The sequence below is a fragment of the Drosophila persimilis genome, unplaced genomic scaffold, assembly GCF_003286085.1.
Source record: "Drosophila persimilis strain 14011-0111.01,24,50 unplaced genomic scaffold, DperRS2 tig00000579-arrow-pilon, whole genome shotgun sequence".
Taxonomy (NCBI): Eukaryota; Metazoa; Arthropoda; class Insecta; order Diptera; family Drosophilidae; genus Drosophila; species Drosophila persimilis.
The window spans coordinates 1,761,021-1,782,499 of record NW_020825322.1 but is presented as its reverse complement, the minus strand read 5'-3'; the positions used below and the strand labels follow the sequence as shown (position 1 = coordinate 1,782,499).

General features: G+C 47.1%; 3 protein-coding genes and 1 long non-coding RNA gene across 4 annotated transcripts; all 4 read left to right on the top strand.

Moving 5' to 3' along the window:
- The first annotated feature begins 889 nt into the window (after positions 1–889).
- Positions 890–6,588, top strand: LOC6598289 (probable G-protein coupled receptor Mth-like 1). Its single transcript, XM_026990374.1, has 2 exons — positions 890–3,547; positions 6,268–6,588. The coding sequence occupies exon 1, from the start codon at positions 1,458–1,460 to the stop codon at positions 3,543–3,545; it is 2,088 nt and encodes a 695-aa protein (XP_026846175.1). The 5' UTR covers positions 890–1,457; the 3' UTR covers positions 3,546–3,547; positions 6,268–6,588.
- Positions 6,589–10,648: 4,060 nt separating this feature from the next.
- Positions 10,649–14,005, top strand: LOC6598290 (DNA topoisomerase 3-beta). The gene is made up of 5 exons (XM_002023277.2): positions 10,649–11,076; positions 11,156–11,903; positions 11,967–13,017; positions 13,099–13,492; positions 13,564–14,005. The coding sequence occupies exons 1-5, from the start codon at positions 10,986–10,988 to the stop codon at positions 13,905–13,907; spliced, it is 2,628 nt and encodes an 875-aa protein (XP_002023313.1). The 5' UTR covers positions 10,649–10,985; the 3' UTR covers positions 13,908–14,005.
- Positions 14,006–15,300: 1,295 nt separating this feature from the next.
- LOC6598257 (polyubiquitin-C) lies at positions 15,301–18,394 on the top strand. The gene has a single exon (XM_002023279.2). It carries the CDS (start codon positions 15,306–15,308, stop codon positions 18,276–18,278), a length of 2,973 nt encoding a protein of 990 aa, XP_002023315.2. The 5' UTR covers positions 15,301–15,305; the 3' UTR covers positions 18,279–18,394.
- Positions 18,395–19,904: 1,510 nt separating this feature from the next.
- On the top strand, positions 19,905–21,223 carry LOC6598258. Its single transcript, XR_003408958.1, has 4 exons — positions 19,905–20,036; positions 20,098–20,297; positions 20,373–20,898; positions 20,963–21,223. It is a non-coding gene; the product is annotated as an uncharacterized LOC6598258 (long non-coding RNA).
- The last annotated feature ends 256 nt before the right edge of the window (positions 21,224–21,479 follow it).

Here is a 21,479-nt window from a genome sequence, read left to right as displayed (position 1 = left end):
ATTGATTAATATACCGACATACCATACAAATATACCGTCATTCCAATTTCGACGTTAAAAAATACCGAAAATATACCGTAAACGGTCACCCTGGTGATCACGTTAAACCACTTAGCCCCGCTTTATTTCAACAGGTGAACAACTTGAGCTAAGCAGAGGAAAAAATTTCTGTTTGTACGTTTTTCCTGTTCCTTCTTCCTTCCTGTTCTGTCTATCGACAATAAGTACCACAAACTTCGCTCGGGGCAGAGTGTGACCAGATGTGCACTGCAATGTGCTTGGTTACAAATAAAGTCAGTTAAAAATTCAAATTTTGTATGAAAGCGAGCAGGAACTATTATTTTGCATGCTGTGTCGCCTGGAGGATGACAATGCACAGAGAAATCTCCGCCAAATCTCAACCTTTCAAAAATGTCGGAAAAGGTGGATAATGGAGGTTTTGCACACTGGCGCTTCGATGGGTCTTATGACAAAGACGGTCAAATGTAGTTAATATGTAGCAAGTGTGTAGTTAGAATGCAGTTTCTATGAACAAATGAATTGTTGTTTATGTTAAAGCCTTATTTTATAATCAATCAACTAAAAAGGAGTACTTAAAATAAGCCAGTCTTTCAGGAAACTGATTTATCAATCATAAGAAATTATGAGCGCACAGCTGAGGATCCTAGCTAGCGAGTAATATTCAGCCGAATATAAGAAACGTGGAATATGGTGGAACTTGAATACAAATAAATCGTCAGTATAAGACGATATATTTGGAAATTTGTGACGGTATTTTTATCGATACGTATCGATAAGTCCCTGTGAACGACGCGAACGTTGTTATTAAACAACACTAGCCCTAACAAAACATTAGTTTTATCTTGAACGCGCTTCCACACAACACCACAAGAGAACAGCAATCAGCTAAAAACGAACAGCATCATCTGCTCAATTCGATTCGTATTTTTTTTCGTTCAGCTAGGCTAGCGTGATATTTATATTGCAGAAGTGAAATTTAATTTTGTTTACGTTGGGCCACAAGAAAAGAAAAATCAAAGAAACAGTAGCAAAAGAGAAGAAAAGTGAAAATTGTTCTTTGCCGAAGCGAAACGGAGACGACGAATAATGAGTGTGTGTGTGCCGTCGCGTACTTGAATCGAATGTGGACCGATCTGTGGATCCACCTACTTACTGCTGCACCCCCGCAGAAGCCATGCAAAACGATGATATATTATTGTGTTTTATTCCGCAATGGAAGAGGCTTCTTTAACAATCTGTGAGTGGCGTTGCCCGAGAACGTGAACGTGAACCAAAAAGGAGGACAAGTGGCAGAAGAAGAACTAGATGTGGATGTGCGTGCTAGCCAGTAAGACAAGTTAACAGAGACACTGACACTGACCCCCCACCCCACCGCACCCCACCCGACAATCCACAAACACATCGTCATCGCCTCATCGCCAAGCAACCGCCTCATCATGGCCATCAAAGACTTTAGCATACAATTGCTAATCACATTATTGCTCATCGGAGCCCTGCTTGGCCAGCAGTTGCCCCCCGAAGAGACCAGCAGCAGCAGCAGCAGCAGCAGCAGCACAACAGCACCTGGGCCGGCACGACCGCCGCCCCGCGTGAAGCTCAACAAATGCTGCCATTTGGGGGAATATCTGAATGCCACCACCCGCTCCTGCATAGCCGGCAATTCGGAACTGTGGGTGCCCATGGTGTATCTCATACAGCAGCAGCGCTTCTTTGAGCCCATCGGCGCCAGTCCCCGCTTCATGAAGTTCACCGCCCACGTGCGACCCGTCTGCCAGGAGCAGCAGCTGGAGCTGTTTAGCAGTCGGCTGGGCAATGCCTTCATTTTCCCCAATGGCACGTTGTCGGTGCGCGAACGCCTGATACTGGTGGAGCCACAAAACTATTGCGTCGATCGGGACGTGGCGTTGGTCTGCCTCGAAGCGCCCGCGGCAGGAGCAATCAATCGAGAGAATGCCCTTGCAACGGGAAACGAGACAGCAGCCGCATCCCTGGTGACGCAGCCTGCCACGCTGCGCATGCGCAAATGCTGTGGCAAGTGGGGCAGCTACGACACCAGCCTCAAGACCTGTAACCTGCAGCCCAGTCCCCCCACCGACGGCCAGCTCCGGCTGGGCCCGCAACTACCGGAGGGCAGCTATCAGACCAGCTACGGCCTGCCCGAGTGCGTGAGCGTGGGAGTAGGCATCAATGCAAATGCAAATGCAAATGCCAATGTCGGCTATGCCATTGCCGGCGACTGGCGCGATGCTCAGCTGAATCGCTCCTCGGGCGAGATCCGGCTGTCGCATCACACGAATCTCAGTGCCAGCCAGTACTGCCTGGAGCACACGCAACGCGAGGGTGAGGTGAAAATCATTGCCTGTTCGCATCACTTCTCAAACGCCCAGCACGGCGACGGGCAGGATGGGGGCTCTAGCGGACTGGACGAGGATGGCCAAAGCTCGGGCATGCGACTACAGAAAGCCGTACTAACCGGCGGCATACTCATTTCGGTGGTGTTTCTGGCGGCCACACTGGTGGCTGGCTTTATGCTGCCCGCCGTCCATCATGCCCTGCATTGGCGCTGTCAGATCTGCTACGTCTTCTGCCTACTGGTGGGCAAGGTGCTGCTGGCCATCGAGGAGCTCAACACCTCGCTGATGCCGGGATCCGTGGCCTGTCTGCTGCTGGCCGTTGGCATGCAGTTCTTCTTCCTGTCGGCCTTCTTCTGGCTGAACACGATGTGCTTCAATATCTGGTGGACGTTCCGGGACTTTCGGCCGAGCTCCCTAGAACGGAATCAGGAGGCACTGCGACTACTCCTCTACTCCGTGTACGCCTGGGGCGTGCCCCTGCTGATCTCAACGATAGCCGCCTGTGTGGACCAGCTGCCGGAGACGACGCTGCTGAGGCCGGGCTTTGGGCAGCTCTATTGCTGGTTCGACAATCGATCGGTCTCGATTTTTGCCTACTTTTACGGACCCATTGGGCTGCTGCTGTGCGCCAATATTGCCCTGTTCATCTCCACCACCCACCAACTGACCTGCGGCCTGTGGAAGCGGGACGATGTCAAGTCGTCCACGGAAAAGTCAGCCCTAGGCAAGGTCTGCCTCAAGCTGGTCGTCGTTATGGGCGTCACATGGATAGCGGACATTATGTCGTGGCTGGTGGGCGGGCCCCATGGCGCCTGGTTCATTACCGATCTGATCAATGCCCTACAGGGTGTCTTCATTTTCATTGTGGTGGGATGCCAGCCGCAGGTGTGGACCGCCTGCCGGCGCATCTGCTGTCCACGGCTCCGTCACGACATCACCAACACCACCAATGGGGTCCAGCACTCGAGCAGCTCCCAGGGCCTGCCCTCGATGGCCGGCTGCGGGACAGAGTTTACCCAAAACACCACCACGATGCAGTGCTCGGCCAGCTCGACGGCCCCCAGCAGTCTCTCCCCACCAAGTGGCGATGCCACCACAGCTCCACCAACGACGACAACAACGAACCCCACAATGCCTCCGCCCACTGCGAAGATGGAAACCGTTTGCTAAAGGTAAGTGGATCGACCGATAAGCGACAGATAGCAGATAACACACAGCGATAGGGAGATTTTGTGGTGCAAACAGAGATATGTACATACATGTCTACATAAATGCCGATGTTTCGGGTCTTTGGACGGTTTCCAAGCTTTCTATTGACTCAATGCTGAGATAAAAATTACCGAAATCTCTGTCTGAAGAACTCTTAAAAGATAATCCCCTTCAAATATACCTAAAGAGAGGCAATAATGCTATAAATGCTTTGGTTTTGGCTCTTTTGGTTGATCTATAATATGATTATAGATATGGGGCTATGATTTGCTCCGTACGATAATAGGAATCTTTAGGGATTAATCCTGACCTAGCAAATTTTAGTCATAGGAACAGTCCTTCTTTTACACGTGGAATCGCCATGGGATTCCTGGATGAGATTCGCATAAGATTTACCCAGATATCTCCCAGCAGGCAGCACAGCAGAGGAGCGGAGCGGAGAGCGGCGCCTGTCAGAGAAAAAGTCCAACACGTTTTCATTGTCAAGCATTTGGTTTTGTTTTGGGCTGGGTTTTATTATACCCTTTGCGCCAGGGTTCGGCTCTTACTGTGTGGCCTGGCCCTGGCCCTGGCCTACAGTTTGCCTGCATTTACAGCCATGCGCCAAGTTTACGATTAAGCGATTTGGCATCGTTTTTGGGCACTTGAGAAATGGCCATAAAATGAAAATGCTGCCACGTTTTGTTCGGTGGAAATTTGTTGGGAAAACGAAGACAAACAGCGTTTGGGTATTGGGTCAGAGTTTCGAGTTCAGGCTCTCTGTTTCCTGTAGATTTCCACATGGCCATAAAATAATAAAATAATCAACGGCGCAACCCTTGACACACACAGGCACATGGAGATAATGTATGCCAGTGTATCTGCATCTGGAGGAAAGGGAAAATTGAAAATTGAGTTTAAATTGGACTCACCGGCGGCGGCAAAGGCAACGGCACCGGCATCGGCATCGGCGGGCGACGAATATGTGATAAGCACCGCTTCGTCCGCCGTCCTCTCAAGTGGTCTTGACACATCGCAAATGAGCCAAAGTAAACGCCATCCCATCCCATCCCATTCCAGTATTCAGAGGTAAGGGTATTTTTGGGTTCGTTCAGATCCATATGATAGGCGGCCAGACGGGAGCGAAGAAACCATATTTGGTTGGAGACTATTAGAACGAACTACCAAAACCACACCACATGTTTCCAAGTTACTATAAATTCTGGAGAAATTACCTTTAGCAGATATTCTGTAGTACTACTATAAAAAAAACCAGAAACAACACATTTTGCAGAGTCTATAAAAAAATACTTGAGAAACAACATATTGCCAGGAGGAGAGACAGAGACTATGTAAGAGCCAGAGAAACAGCACATACATTTTGCAGAAAATTAAGAAAACACATGTTAAAAGCTAGAGAAGGCAGAAATTTTGGGAAATATCTTCAAAGTGATCGCGAAACCATCATTTAAGGAGGACTATATATTCCATTGCACTTCAAGACCATTCAACTTTGAAAGACAGAGATAAAAAGCTAAACTAGTGTTGGTAAAGGGTCGACAAAGTGGAAAGCTAAGGCCATTCTTTTTTGTTTTTCCAATTGGAACCCGAACTAGAGGGTATGGGAAAGTCGTAATACCCGCAATCGTAATGTGTGTTGCCCCTTTTAGTTTGGTTTTTTCGTTTCACGTCACTTTTGTGTGATCTGGCTTTAAGAAACAGATGCCAATGCCGTCGGTGACTGTGTGTCCGGGGTCCGTGTCGCGCTGAGGTTTTGCCCGGCCCAAAAATATATGGCCGAAAGAGAAAACAAAACAAACAAAAAAAAAAAAACAGACGGACGTTGGGTTTTTGGGCCCATGGGCCCATTTAGAGGGGGTTATGCAATCGAATAATTCGTACAAAAGCCCCTCAAAACTGTGGCTCACGCTGCTGCTGATGCTGTGACCTGACGACCGTAGTTCCTCTCAAACTGTAGATAGCTTTTGCTCTTGCACGCAGGCATGTATGTATGTACATACATGTATACGCATGGTTGTGTGTGTGTATTTTGTGCGTGTGGAAATTGCAGCTGCTGTGCAATTTCTTTTCTTTTGCATAATCCCCGGGCAACGTGTCCCCGTCACGCTCATTCCAGCCCCGATCACGGCTCTCGTGGTCCACATTGGAATCGCTGAATCGCTTCCAATGGAGTTTTCTATGGGCAGCAGGATGCACAGGGAAGAACGAAAGCAAAAGCATGAATGAAAGGATGGGGGCAGCGCATCGTTTGACACACACAGAAGTGCTGTGTGTGTGTGTGTGTGTTTGTGCCTAATGAATTCTTTCCTGTTTCAATTCTTACAAATTATCAAAAATTTCATAAAAATGCATATGCATACACACATACGTATATAGTACATGCCTCCCGTTAATTGAGTTTAGCGGCAATTTTTAATTTGAACGTTCTGCAGTTTATTTTTTTTGTTGGTTTTTTTTTTTCAAGTTATAATTACAATGTGGCCCATTTACATTTTACGCAAAGGCATTATTTTTTTAATTTGCGGCTCCAACGTCGCCGTCGCAGTCATCTGATTCCGTCAGAGTGAGAAGGAAACAGGCGGCGCATTACTGTATATGTGCACATATAGACACACATGCATACTTGCAATTGTATTTTTATTTATTTTTGCCCTTTTTTCTTTATTTCATATTTCTCTTGCAGAAAACTGGAGACGAGACGAGCGACAATGCGAAAGTAAACCCCCTCCCTCTTTCGATCCCATCCCGAGTCCAACGAAAATAATGGCAATGGAGCTGGGGGACCGTAGTATCGTATCCGAGGCACACTTGCGCAATAGCAGCAACGGCAGCAACAGCGTAACCAACATTCAAGCACGCGCATTGACCGGCCCAGCTAATTGTCTATGTGTTTGAGAGTGTGTGTAAAAGTGAGTGTATGTGTGTGACCGTCTTGCGCGTGATTTTGAAATCAGCCAACAGGCGGCAGCAGAAGCAGGGGCAGCGGTAGCGGTAGCGGCCAATGGCCGACAGTAATTCAGTATTCAACTTCAATTTGAGCTAAACACAAAAGAAATGTAAGAGTATTTTATTCATATACATGAGTATGTGTATATAAATGTATGTAACTTGAGCACAGCATAACGGTAGGTTAGATGGGGGATAACAGGGCAGGACAGGGTCAGATTAACACGTTTTAATTGAATTGAGCCCAGACATGGGTAAGTGTTGCAAAACGCAAAACTACATACAAATACCGCAAACAGGAATGCACAATAGACAAAGCAGAGCTATTGTTAATGACGGGGGTTTTCTTCTCCTTCTACTCTTTCCACGGAGATCTCCAATAGAACTTGGACAGCTGCCGCTGTCGCTGACGCCGCTGCTTTTGCTGCTGAATGCAGCGCACAACCACAAGGAATTTATTGTTGAGGCATTTTTGTTGTACTCTCGTGATATTCTGCTGTGGCTTTTCTAGCCTCACAAAAATCTCAAGTGTGAGAAAACCAGCAGCCGCCAGCAGATAGAACAAACAAACACACACACACATTCATACGTCCATATAAATACATGCACACATGTAGATTGTTTAACATTTAAATTAGTCGATTCTGGATGCTGGGCTCTGGTTTGAATTTGGATTTCCATTTTGATTCCCATTGAGAAGATTGCACCAAAAAAAGCTGCTGGCATTTGATTTAGACGTGCTGCGTCACACGTACCCGCTTCCTCTTTTGCTCTCACTCTTTCTCTCTCTCTCAGACCACAGTCTTTGTATTAGATTAGTGTATGTGTGTGTGTGTGTGTCATTCAGCATTGCTCAATAATTTGATTCTTGCATTCTTTAACAATCGTCCAAGTGGATTCTGGCACTATTTTTATGTGTGGGGCAGCAATCTGTTTTAAATTAAACATTTCTTTTTTGTTTTGTTGGAGTTCGTTTGTTTTTTGTAAACTAAACAAACGGGAATTTATTTACTCGCGCAGGCGTAAACAAACAAATAAGTGCATGTGTGTATGTCTAATTGTTTTCTTAATATTTTTTTTTTTTCGGTACAAAGACACACACACACAAGTGCGTGCGCGCGCGCACAATCAAATTTATCATCAAAAGTTCAACGATACTGATCGATCAAGGTTAAAAGGTTGAAAAAAAATGTGGGCGCAGCAGATGCCAAAAAGGAAAGCGCGTTCAATTAAACAATGATCAGCCCATCCATCATACACGCACTCACACACGCGCACACACTCTATAATCGCATTGTTCCGTTAGTGTTTTTAGTCGGCCTACTATCGATATCGATTTATATCCTTTTGAGGCGCCCAATTCAGAATGTATTCACCCCTCCCTCCCCTCATGTATTTTTATGTTTTAATCCCTGAAACACACAGAAACTAAAAGCAGTACAATTATTATTTCTTATTGTTTTTGTATTTAATTTTATTTTTTTGTCCATTATTTAATTGTAATTTATTTCTGAACTTGTGCATACAATATTTAGTTGCCGCGTCTAACGTGCGTAATTATCGAATACTATCGAATAGCGTAAGCGGGCATGTATTATGTAAGAGAGAACTTCCAAAGTGTTCAGGCCAAAAGTTAATTTTCCCCCACATAGCGATATATCCATATGTATTGTACACATATTTGTAAAATTCAATTGTTTATATGTTTAATTGTATATACTAAACGAGAAAATATGTCTTATTTTAAATGTATTTAAGTATTTTGGATCAAAGCAACGAATTGAACTTGAAATTATGATGATATCCAATGACTGAACTGACAAAGGCAGCGAATACTTTATATTTAGAGCATATTTTTGATACTAACGACTATTGTATATAAGTGTAACCCATACATTGACTAGCCTAAGATACTGAAATCATTTTTTTTTTTTTACCTGCCCTGATATATCTCTACATATATCTATTTAACTCGAATCCCTGCAACGTGTAATCCAACAACGAATGTCTTATTGCTAAGTTCTAGCCTGTAGATCGATGCTAAGTCTTTACGATACAATTTTATGAACTAAAAAACACACATACAATACAAGTCTGCATGCACGTAATGAGATTCCCCCCCAAAACGCGAACGCGCTCCATGGCAACATATTTAAAATTGTTTCCCCCGCAGAGAGAAAGAAAGAAGAGTATTTTAACGATAATTATCATATAATGTATGGCATTCATAAGGAATATATCAATAATTCGCTTTTGGAGGCGTGCGACTGCCGCTGCGACTGGGCTCTTCCCTTGTTGTATTCTATTAATTTATGGCCCACAGAGAGAACATTTTTATAGATAAACATGCGGAACGAAATTGTCTGAAATGGCAATTAAATGAAACCGAAACTGAAACTGAAAAACTCGCCAGAACTTGGCATTCATGTGCAGCTAAATAGGGATAGATATATCAACGTATACTCTACACAAGCAAATATATTACATAAATACATATATGCATGTATACACTATATATGCAAACATCCAAATGATGTTTGCAATTGTCATTGACTAAAAACAACAACTAAACTAAACTATTTATACTTATCTTACAATAAAGCTTTTTGGCAAATATCAATGAAACCAAACAGAAGAAAATCAACCAGGAAAGTGTCTTTCAATTGTCCGGATCGCCAGGGATCAGATTTGGGGCTGACCCACATCAGATCACGGACTTCGCTCTGAATGGCTTAGCCTTTCCCAGAATAACGAAGACGTTGCTTCTATTGCCCTGATCCAGCGGTTTGTCAACTCTACTCTTGCTCTTTTGTATGCAAATGAGCCCACAGGCACAGTGGGACTTGGCTTCAACGTGAATTATTGTGTTTTGCAGAAATTAGTGGGGTGGATTCTTTAATTTTTGAGTCTACATAGGTCACACATGGAAATGGAATCTACTCTGAAGCTCATTCCGATATTATTCTTTTAAATAGATCGCTGCACCCATTTGAATCAGGCTCAGATTTCCCATTTCATTCCACAGTGCGCAGGTGTGGCTTTTATTTACAGTTTGTGGTGTAATTAACCTTTAAGGCAGTGTGAAAGAGCAAAACCGGTTGATTATTTCAAATGCGCCGGCATTGAATATCTTTATCAACTCTATAAATAAAGAAACACCTCACGCAAGACAATGGAATTCGAAAAATTGCAACAATTGACAAATTTCATTGCAAATGGCAAACACAGATTCAAATTCAAAAGCAATGCGCCATGTAGAGCTGCCAGACCGCAACCTCTTAACCGTTGTCATCTCGGGCCAGATAGCTGAAAAAGAGTGAGAACAGATGGCGCCACAGTGAGAAAAATGATTCCATTAATCGACCTATCGATTTTTGAAATTCTATTTATTTAGTTTATTTAATTTTTTTATTTTAAATTTATGATTTTGTAACTGATTTACAATTTTCGGAATGTTGGAATATGATATCTGACCATGGCAGAGAACGATTATCCCATTGTCGACCAGGGTATTCAAATAGTTCCACAAAAATATTGAAACGATGAAACATATCTTGGTTGCTTTTGTTGTAAGGAAATAGAAAGGATGAAGAATTTACCAACGGTTTTGTTTTTCGTGGCTTAACTCCAGTTGTCACCTGTTTAAATATAAAGGAGTTAAGTGGGCTAAGGTCTTTTTTATTGCTATATTTCTGGAGTCATTTCTTGGTATATCTTATCGATAGGTCCGATAAGTGCTATTTCATGGGACGAAAAAATTAGTCCTAATTTTTAATGGGCTATAAAAAGGGGTATGGACAACAGGCAAAAACAACTAAGGCAAATTGCAAAGTTCGCATGAACCCCCACCTCACCGATTTCGTTTTCAAGGTATATTAAGCAAATGGGGTAGATTTCACCTTGTATTTTCTGGGCCGTGTTGCCTCTTGTCCACACCCGATTTTTCCTTCCATTATGTAGCAAATGTGTAGGAGTCGTGTACCGTGTAGAGTTTTTTCTCCGTAAAGAAAAAAAAACACAAATGTCAAATTTTTAGAATAAAACGCTTTGATTCGACGTTTCTGTTTGATTCTTATTTTTTTTTTGTGTCAAACAAAAAAAAAGGAAAAATAACTATTCCGGCCGCTCGTTTTTTTGACCAAAGTGTCTCGTGCTCGGGTTCGTTTACGCAGCGTGCTGTTTTTTGTTGCACATAATTCCCTGCTCTGGTCTGCTCCAAATGCCCATCCAATCCAGAGATATATATGCATATGTGACAAATTATATAGTAATACGGCTATATTGATCATAAACAAAACTCATGCGTGGGCGTTCCTGAAGAAACCGCGCTCAACTCCGCTCTTGGTCAAAAACCGGCAAACGGCTGCTCAACCAGTTTCATCCCATGCGCGAGACAGAGAAGGAAATAGAGGAATCTTCGCAGCTCACGAAAAAGTCATCAATTATATTTAGGCCATGAAGAATGTGCTGATGGTTGCGGAGAAGCCCTCGCTGGCCGCCTCCCTAGCCACAATCCTCTCCAACGGACGCTGTACGGTGAAAAGAGGTTCGTAAGCGAAAGTTGTCCGCCACTCCCTGTGGCCGCGCCCGGCTAATGCTTATAACGTTTTTGGTGTATTTTCTAGGCACTGGCAATGGCTGCTCCACCCACGAGTGGACCGGCACCTTCCGCAACGAGGGCACCGTCCACTTTCGGATGACGTCGGTGTGCGGCCATGTGATGTCATTGGATTTCATTAGCAAATACAACTCCTGGGACAAGGTGGACCCTGTGCAGCTCTTCGGCTGTCCCACCGAGAAGAAAGAGACCAGCCCCAAGCAGCATATGCGCACGTTTCTTGCGCACGAGGCACGCGGCTGCGATTATCTGGTCCTCTGGCTCGATTGCGACAAGGAGGGCGAGAACATTTGCTTTGAAGTGATGGACGCCGTCCAGGGCGTCATTAGCAACGTGTATAGCAAGCAGGTGACATATCGGGCTCACTTTTCGGCCATCACCGACAAGGATATCAAGGGGGCCATGGAGACGCTGGGCCATCCCAACGAGAACGAGGCCAAGTCTGTGGACGCCCGCCAGGAGCTGGATCTGCGCATCGGCTGTGCCTTTACCCGGTTCCAAACGAAGTTCTTCCAGGATCGCTATGGCGACCTGGACTCCTCACTCATCTCGTACGGCCCCTGTCAGACGCCCACCCTGGGCTTCTGTGTGAAGCGGCACGACGATATACAGACCTTTAAGCCGGAGAGCTTCTGGTACTTGCAGATGCTCGCCGGCCAGCCCGAATTCACGCTGGAGTGGGGTCGTGGACGTGTGTTCAAGAAGGACATTGCCATCATGCTGCTTAATCGCGTCAAGGAGCATAAGGAGGCCACGTAAGGAAGCCATCAGCTATCCCTGAAAACCAATCCATTCATAACTTTCTCCTACTTTGCCAGCGTGGAGAGCGTCAGCAGCAAGGAGGCGTTCAAGAGCAAGCCGCTAGCCCTCAATACCGTCGAACTGATGCGGATCTGCAGCTCGGGCCTGGGCATTGGGCCCTTTCAGGCGATGCAAATAGCCGAACGTCTGTATACCCAGGGCTATGTCAGCTATCCCCGCACGGAGACCAACCAGTATCCGGAGAACTTTGATTTGCCCGCCGTGCTGCGCGTGCTGCAGCCATCCGGTGACTTTGGAGACGAGGCTCGCTCGATTCTGGGCGACATACAGGCGCCGCGCAAGGGCAAAGATGCCGGCGACCATCCACCGATCACGCCCATGAAGCTGGCCAACCGCAGCGACTTTGATCGCGACACCTGGCGTGTCTACGAGTTCATTTGTCGTCATTTCATGGGCACCTTGTCGCGGGACCTGAAGTACCGGACGACCACGGCCAAGCTAAAGGTGGGCATGGAGACGTTCTCGTGCACCGCCAATGTTCTGCTCGATCAGGGCTACACCAAGGTGATGACCTGGCTGGCCTTTGGACGCGACGAGCCAATGCCGCCCTTCGTCCAGGGCACCCAGGTGGCCATCAACGATGTCCGACTGGCCGAGAGTCAAACGGGTCCGCCCGATTATCTAACCGAGGCAGAGCTTATCACCCTCATGGAGCAGCACGGGATCGGTACGGACGCCTCCATACCGGTGCACATTAACAATATTTGCCAGCGCAATTACGTGCGAATCGAGAACGGACGCAAGCTGATACCGACCACGCTGGGGATTGTGCTGGTCCATGGCTATACGAAGATCGATCCGGAGCTGGTGCTGCCCACAATGCGCTCGGAGGTGGAGCGCATGCTGACGCTGATTGCCAAGGGTTCGGCCGACTTTCAGGATGTCCTGCAGCATGCCATCACCATATTCAAGCTCAAGTTTATGTATTATGTAAAGAATATAGCCAGCATGGATGCCCTTTTTGAGGTGTCCTTCTCGCCGCTGGCCGAGTCGGGGAAGGCACACTCACGCTGCGGCAAGTGTCGTCGCTACATGAAGTACATTCAGGTGGGTTGCTGCAGGGGCTTCTGCCGGTGGATTCTGAAAAAGATTTAATCTTGCCCTTTCTGCTTTTGTCCCTCCCAACAGACGAAACCCGCTCGCCTGCACTGCTCGCACTGCGATGAGACCTACTCCCTGCCCAATGGCAATGTGAAGGTGTATCGCGAGTTCAAGTGCCCGCTGGACGATTTCGAGCTGCTGGCCTTCTCGACGGGTGTCAAGGGGAAGTCGTTCCCCTTCTGCCCCTACTGCTACAACCATCCGCCGTTTAGCGATATGCCATCTCTGGGTGGGTGCAACACCTGCACCCATGCCACCTGTCCCCACTCCCTCAACACGCTGGGCATTTCAGGGTGCGTGGAATGCCCCACCGGCATCCTTGTACTGGACAGCACCCTGGCACCCACCTGGAAGTTGGGCTGCAATCGCTGCGACGTGATCATCAATTGCTTCAAGGGGGCCACAAAGATCACAGTGGAAGGTGGGTTTACAGTGCCAGTACCAGCAGCAGCTTCGGTATCCCGATCCTGACATCTATCTCTTCTCTTGCAGAGGCCAAGTGCTCGGAGTGCGGCGCCCAGCAGGTGAATGTCGTGTACAAATCGGACAAGTCAAAGTTTAAGGATGGCACCGAGGAGAAGATCGGTTGCGTCTTCTGTTCCAGCGACTTTTCACATCTGGTGGAGAAGCATCGGGCTGTGGCCTCGAGGCCCGTGCGCAGCGGTGGACCGCGTGGCGGCAAGGGTGGACGCGGCGGTGCCGCTGGTGCAGCTGGGGCTGTTGCTGCTGGCGGGGAAGCGGCTGCTGGCGGCAGAGGTGGGGGTGGTGGGCGCGGCGGACGTGGACGTGGACCGCCCAAGGACAAGATGGCCCAACTGGCGGCGTATTTCGTTTAAATGGATCGATCATCTGTGAGAATAGCGCGGCCTAATGGAAGGCTCTAGATTGCATTTACCACAAAAGAAACCCGAATAAAAGAAGCGAAATTTGTATACATTAATGGCTGTTAAGGGGTCTGCTGACGATTGTGTTGCATGCGGTTTCATCAGCCTGGAAGCTGGTTACTTGGAACCTTCCAGATGCAGTTAGTCACACACAGACACAGGCGCATTATTGATTGATTGGGGAAATGACCGTCTGCCACTACTTATGTAAACATATTTACAAGTACGTGTGTATGTGTGGGTCTATCTCTGGGACTGTTAACCAAAGCGAAGACCAAAATCTCCCATGCGGCGTAAAAAGAAACAAAGGTCATTTAACTCGCCAAACAAAGAGACGTCATCAGATGTATGCACATACATACAAATCTGCTAACACAAGGAAATATAGAAGTAATAATTACATACATACACCAAAAATATACAAATGCATACATATTTTTCACACACACATTCATTCTTGGGGCAGTGTTGTAAGTGGTCCGATTAGCGGTGTGAGCGAGACAACTAGACTGCACTGACGCACAACGCATTTTATTTTAAATGGCTAATACGAGACTTTTAACAAGACAATTCAATTGGCCTTCATCCCACACAGGAGTTTAGAAAAAAATAAATTTTTGATCATATTTCCGTGCACCACAAAGACCCAGCAGAGCCAAACAACGTATAAGAAAAATCATAAATTGCCTGAGAGTGAGAGAGCTAGCACGACTCAGGTCGCCTTTGCTCCCCTGTATAAATAGGACTGACTCGCCTGAGCTGGTCTAAATAGCTGTGAAAATTTTGTCGAGTACGCAAGCCTGAGCAAGTTTTTGTTATCCAAAAAGTGCAAGATTATTAAATTAAAAAAGAATACGCATTATATATATTTATTATTAAAATACATTGTGCTGCAAACGTAAATTAGGTAAGTAATGCGAGATGAAATAGTGGCAAGTACATTTTGTTCGGGGTTTTTTTTTTCTTTTGTTCAAGTGCAACCAAAATGGCGTCGTAACCAAAGAAAAAGTGCAGGGAAAATAAACTAAGGTTTTAGCTCTCGCGCATTGCTTTGTGTGTGTACCCACTAAAGCCTTTGTTTTTTTTTAGTGCGAGATTAGTCATTCTTGCGAATTAGACATTGTTGTGAAATCATTTATAATCGAGAAATCACCTCTCATACTGTGTACATATGTGTGTGTGTATACCAGAGCACTTTTTTTCGCTAAACGGTAAATTGGGTCACCACGCAGGCATACTAACTGCGCCATTGCGTTCACAGAAACAGATACACATTTACACACACAGCTACATATATACATGCACACAACTACAATTTTCTTTTCTCTATTTCTCGCACCCATAGCCAAAATGCAGATTTTCGTGAAAACCCTGACTGGCAAGACCATCACCCTCGAGGTCGAGCCCTCGGACACCATCGAGAATGTCAAGGCCAAGATCCAGGACAAGGAGGGCATTCCCCCAGATCAGCAGCGTTTGATCTTCGCCGGCAAGCAGCTGGAGGACGGACGTACGTTGTCCGACTACAACATCCAGAAGGAGTCGACCCTCCACTTGGTGCTCCGCCTGCGCGGTGGCATGCAGATCTTCGTCAAGACCCTGACTGGCAAGACCATCACCCTCGAGGTCGAGCCCTCGGACACCATCGAGAATGTCAAGGCCAAGATCCAGGACAAGGAGGGCATTCCCCCAGATCAGCAGCGTTTGATCTTCGCCGGCAAGCAGCTAGAGGACGGACGTACTTTGTCCGATTACAACATCCAGAAGGAGTCCACCTTGCATTTGGTGCTCCGTCTGCGCGGTGGCATGCAGATCTTCGTGAAGACCCTGACTGGCAAGACCATCACCCTCGAGGTCGAGCCCTCGGACACCATCGAGAACGTCAAGGCTAAGATCCAGGACAAGGAGGGCATTCCCCCAGATCAGCAGCGTTTGATCTTCGCCGGCAAGCAGCTGGAGGACGGACGTACGTTGTCCGACTACAACATCCAGAAGGAGTCGACCCTCCACTTGGTGCTCCGCCTGCGCGGTGGCATGCAGATCTTCGTCAAGACCCTGACTGGCAAGACCATCACCCTCGAGGTCGAGCCCTCGGACACCATCGAGAATGTCAAGGCCAAGATCCAGGACAAGGAGGGCATTCCCCCAGATCAGCAGCGTTTGATCTTCGCCGGCAAGCAGCTAGAGGACGGACGTACTTTGTCCGATTACAACATCCAGAAGGAGTCCACCTTGCATTTGGTGCTCCGTCTGCGCGGTGGCATGCAGATCTTCGTCAAGACTCTGACTGGCAAGACCATCACCCTCGAGGTCGAGCCCTCGGACACCATCGAGAATGTCAAGGCCAAGATCCAGGACAAGGAGGGCATTCCCCCAGATCAGCAGCGTTTGATCTTCGCCGGCAAGCAGCTAGAGGACGGACGTACTTTGTCCGATTACAACATCCAGAAGGAGTCCACCTTGCATTTGGTGCTCCGTCTGCGCGGTGGCATGCAGATCTTCGTCAAGACTCTGACTGGCAAGACCATCACCCTCGAGGTCGAGCCCTCGGACACCATCGAGAATGTCAAGGCCAAGATCCAGGACAAGGAGGGCATTCCCCCAGATCAGCAGCGTTTGATCTTCGCCGGCAAGCAGCTGGAGGACGGACGTACGTTGTCCGACTACAACATCCAAAAGGAGTCCACCTTGCATTTGGTGCTCCGCCTGCGCGGTGGCATGCAGATCTTCGTCAAGACTCTGACTGGCAAGACCATCACCCTCGAGGTCGAGCCCTCGGACACCATCGAGAACGTCAAGGCTAAGATCCAGGACAAGGAGGGCATTCCCCCAGATCAGCAGCGTTTGATCTTCGCCGGCAAGCAGCTGGAGGACGGACGTACCTTGTCCGATTACAACATCCAAAAGGAGTCCACCTTGCATTTGGTGCTCCGCCTGCGCGGTGGCATGCAGATCTTCGTCAAGACTCTGACTGGCAAGACCATCACCCTCGAGGTTGAGCCCTCGGACACCATCGAGAACGTCAAGGCTAAGATCCAGGACAAGGAGGGCATTCCCCCAGATCAGCAGCGTTTGATCTTCGCCGGCAAGCAGCTGGAGGACGGACGTACTTTGTCCGACTACAACATCCAGAAGGAGTCCACCTTGCATTTGGTGCTCCGCCTGCGCGGTGGCATGCAGATCTTCGTCAAGACTCTGACTGGCAAGACCATCACCCTCGAGGTCGAGCCCTCGGACACCATCGAGAATGTCAAGGCCAAGATCCAGGACAAGGAGGGCATTCCCCCAGATCAGCAGCGTTTGATCTTCGCCGGCAAGCAGCTGGAGGACGGACGTACGTTGTCCGACTACAACATCCAGAAGGAGTCGACCCTCCACTTGGTGCTCCGTTTGCGCGGAGGCATGCAGATCTTCGTGAAGACCCTGACTGGCAAGACCATCACCCTCGAGGTCGAGCCCTCGGACACCATCGAGAACGTCAAGGCTAAGATCCAGGACAAGGAGGGCATTCCCCCAGATCAGCAGCGTTTGATCTTCGCCGGCAAGCAGCTGGAGGACGGACGTACTTTATCCGATTACAACATCCAGAAGGAGTCCACCTTGCATTTGGTGCTCCGCTTGCGCGGAGGCATGCAGATCTTCGTCAAGACCCTGACTGGCAAGACCATCACCCTCGAGGTCGAGCCCTCGGACACCATCGAGAATGTCAAGGCTAAGATCCAGGACAAGGAGGGCATTCCCCCAGATCAGCAGCGTTTGATCTTCGCCGGCAAGCAGCTGGAGGACGGACGTACTTTGTCCGATTACAACATCCAGAAGGAGTCCACCTTGCATTTGGTGCTCCGCCTGCGCGGTGGCATGCAGATCTTCGTCAAGACTCTGACTGGCAAGACCATCACCCTCGAGGTCGAGCCCTCGGACACCATCGAGAACGTCAAGGCTAAGATCCAGGACAAGGAGGGCATTCCCCCAGATCAGCAGCGTTTGATCTTCGCCGGCAAGCAGCTGGAGGACGGACGTACTTTATCCGATTACAACATCCAGAAGGAGTCCACCTTGCATTTGGTGCTCCGCTTGCGCGGAGGCATGCAGATCTTCGTGAAGACCCTGACTGGCAAGACCATCACCCTCGAGGTCGAGCCCTCGGACACCATCGAGAATGTCAAGGCTAAGATTCAGGACAAGGAGGGCATTCCCCCAGATCAGCAGCGTTTGATCTTCGCCGGCAAGCAGCTGGAGGACGGACGTACTTTGTCCGATTACAACATCCAGAAGGAATCCACTTTGCACTTGGTATTGCGTCTTCGTGGCGGCGCTCTATAAATTTTCTCAGCTTAACGTCATTATGATCTTGTATTCGTTTAGTTTATGTTTATTGGCTTTGAAACTCTATAAAATGTAATCTCTATTTGTAATATCCACCAATTCAAAATATTAAATTTGCATGTTCTAGTAAGATTCTGATGATCACATGTAGGTGATGCTGGAGGAGGTTTTGGAGGTGATGCTGCAGCTCTGGAATCGATTATCGATTTGTTCAATTTGAATCGAGGGCTGCTGTATGATTGAAGCTATCGTGCTTTATAGTTAGATTAATGCATTGAGGGAGGCTTTGCTCTACAGTCATTTTAATGCCTCGGAAAAAGTCGACTGCTGCTGATGGGATCTGTCTTTCAAACAAAGATTTTGTTTTACATTTTTGAGTCCAAAAATACCGATTCATCTATAGTTGTGCACGATAGCCCTGGTTTCAAGCCAATCCAATCCCTCCAGTTCTGGACAGGCTCAGAATGGGGATAGAAACTTTCCATACGCTGGGTTCTTTAATTTTCGCTCACAAATCGTACTTACGTGTATCATTTATTTCAATAGATTGCATTTAAATCCTTTTATTCATTTACTTTCAAACAATTTCTATTTGGCGCGCACCTCTCGTATCCAGTCGATAGTATCGATAGCTGAACTTGAATCGGGTAAGGACCTCCGGTTGACAACAATAAGTCTCAGTCCATACTTTAGAATTATATACTTAAATTACTGTACTTGGATATCGACTTAGGGTGAATATGCCCAATTATTGGGGAATATTAACACGACCCATCCGGATATTCTGTGGCGGCCGTGCTATGCTATTCATCATGTTGGCCACTTTAACTACTATTAAAATTGGTACTGATAAGTTAGTTTAAATATGGATTTGATGTTCACCTCATATAATACACATAAATATATAGACATATTTTTTTTTAAATATACCGCCAAACTACAAACGGGTCGACGCGATTTTTGCTCTCGGCCAATGAAAATCTTCAAAAAAGCATTGCAAACTGCAGCAACAACATTTTTTCGGCCAATGAAATCGTCAAAAAATTTCAGGCCGAAAGCAAAAATCGCGTTCCATGTTGCAACATGCAAGCAACATTGCATACCCTAGGAAAGGATTTTATAGAATTGAGAAAATGTTTGCAATCCACGCTCTAATTATTGCTGACTAGTGTCAGTCTCTGTTTTAAAGCTATTTCAACGACATTGTGCAGCAGTGTCTTCCTACAGAGACCATCAGTAGGTATCGGGATCGGGATTTATATACAAGACACTACTCATATGCATGAATATTTCTATAACATATCAATCTGAGCAAGGGTCCTTATTAATTTCGTTTTACCTTCATATCATATCTTCATTTTTGCTTTCGGCCAAGCCCAATGAAAATTTCTTATTTGGACCATAGCAACAAAAGTTCAAACGTTTAAAATCTTCCTTATTTCGTAAAAAGTTTTCGTTGCGTTAACAGTAACAGTGTGACCGTACCGCAACAATTTTGCGCTAACAGCACCTTATGAGGAAATAAGCAAGCGGTCCGGTCTGACCCACTTCTTTTTTTTGTTATTAAATCTCTGACAGGTGAAGAAGAAGCACTGGGAATTGATTTTAGTTTGAACGCCGGGGCGCGCATCCTTTAAAGGAGATGGACAGCCGGACAGAGGTCGGCCTCGCCAAGTGCGTGCCCTGCATCCCCCCAGCTACGACTGTCTACCTGAATGTGCCGCTGCCGATGTCCGGCAAGAATATCCGGGCCAGGTAAAGCTCTCTCTCCTATTCTAAATCGTTGCCCCTTTTAACTTTCTGGACGAACTCGTAGAAGCCTCGCAACATTGCCGTGCACACAATGAAGGCGTCTGCTCTTCTGTAGACAGCCTACAGGCCTTTATCCAGGCATCATTTAGTCGATGGCAATGAGCGGCTGGCCTACAAGCTGGAAGGAGTCACGGCGCTGGCCCTGGTTCAACAGTCCGATATGATCTACTATGCCCATGGCAAGCGAATCGATAAAAGGAACAAGTAAGCAACGAATATGGATATCCTTTGGACACATGTGTAATCCCCTGCTCCCTTGTTTCGATGCACATCTCGCAGGTGATCAACATTGCCGCCGTGGAGGGACTTGTGTACTGGCTGGACGACAAGACCGGAGTGGAACGGATCACTTTCAACGGTGAGCGTCGTTCCGCGGAGCTGTAGCGTCTGCCACAGATCACCGATCACATAACCACACGCGTCTGCACAGCAGCACAAACTATTTCCTCATCTGCATAGCCATTGGCACGCAGAGTGTGCGACGTCTGCTCGTGCCCCCAGTATCTGATGATGCTGGAGGACAAGGAGAACTGCCGCGCGTATCCGGCCTGGGGGCCAGATCATTAAACGTGCGCGGCCCCAGTGGCGGGAACAGTGACATGAACAAGGACTGCACACCCGGCTCCTGGCGCTGTGAAGCCCAAATGTGAAGTGGGATGTCCCACATGCCGGTGGATCAGTTCAGCTGCCAGTCGAGTGCATCGACAAGGCTCTGGTCTGGGATGCCACCACCAACTGTGACAATGGCCACGATGTGGTCGACTGCTTTAAGCGGCCAGGAGACTTTCAGTGTCCCATCAACAAGGTGAGTGGAAAGATACAATATCTGTCAAAATTCTTAAACAATATCCTACTCCACCTTCACACAGCTTTGCATATCGGCCGCCCTGCTCTGCGATGGCTGGAACTGTGCCGATGGTGCAGACGATTTTCCCCATATTTTTTTTTTTCATGGCGGCGCATGTCCCTGACTCGGATATTCTCGCGCACCGAGCCAAAGAATCGAGCTCTGAGCAGTAAGAAAAGTCAAAAATAGTTAAAAATCTTCATATGAAATAAACGAAATTGGGGTATATGTATGTACATAGGCCCATACTACGGCTTACACACAACATGTACCAGCATCATTACGACTGTTTTTGTTGAACTATTTTGTTTAAACCTTGTTTTAGTCAAAATACAATAAAGCAAGTATTTAGAATAAGCCAGTCAATTAGAAAATAGATTCATCAATCGTATAAAACTATGTGGGCATGGCTAAATGTTCTATCTAACTAATAATATTCGACGGCACAAAACAAAAGGGCAATATGGTTTCCAATCCTTGACGGAGAACGATTAACCTATTATAAGCCAAAGGGGTATTTCAATTTTTCCACCGAAAAA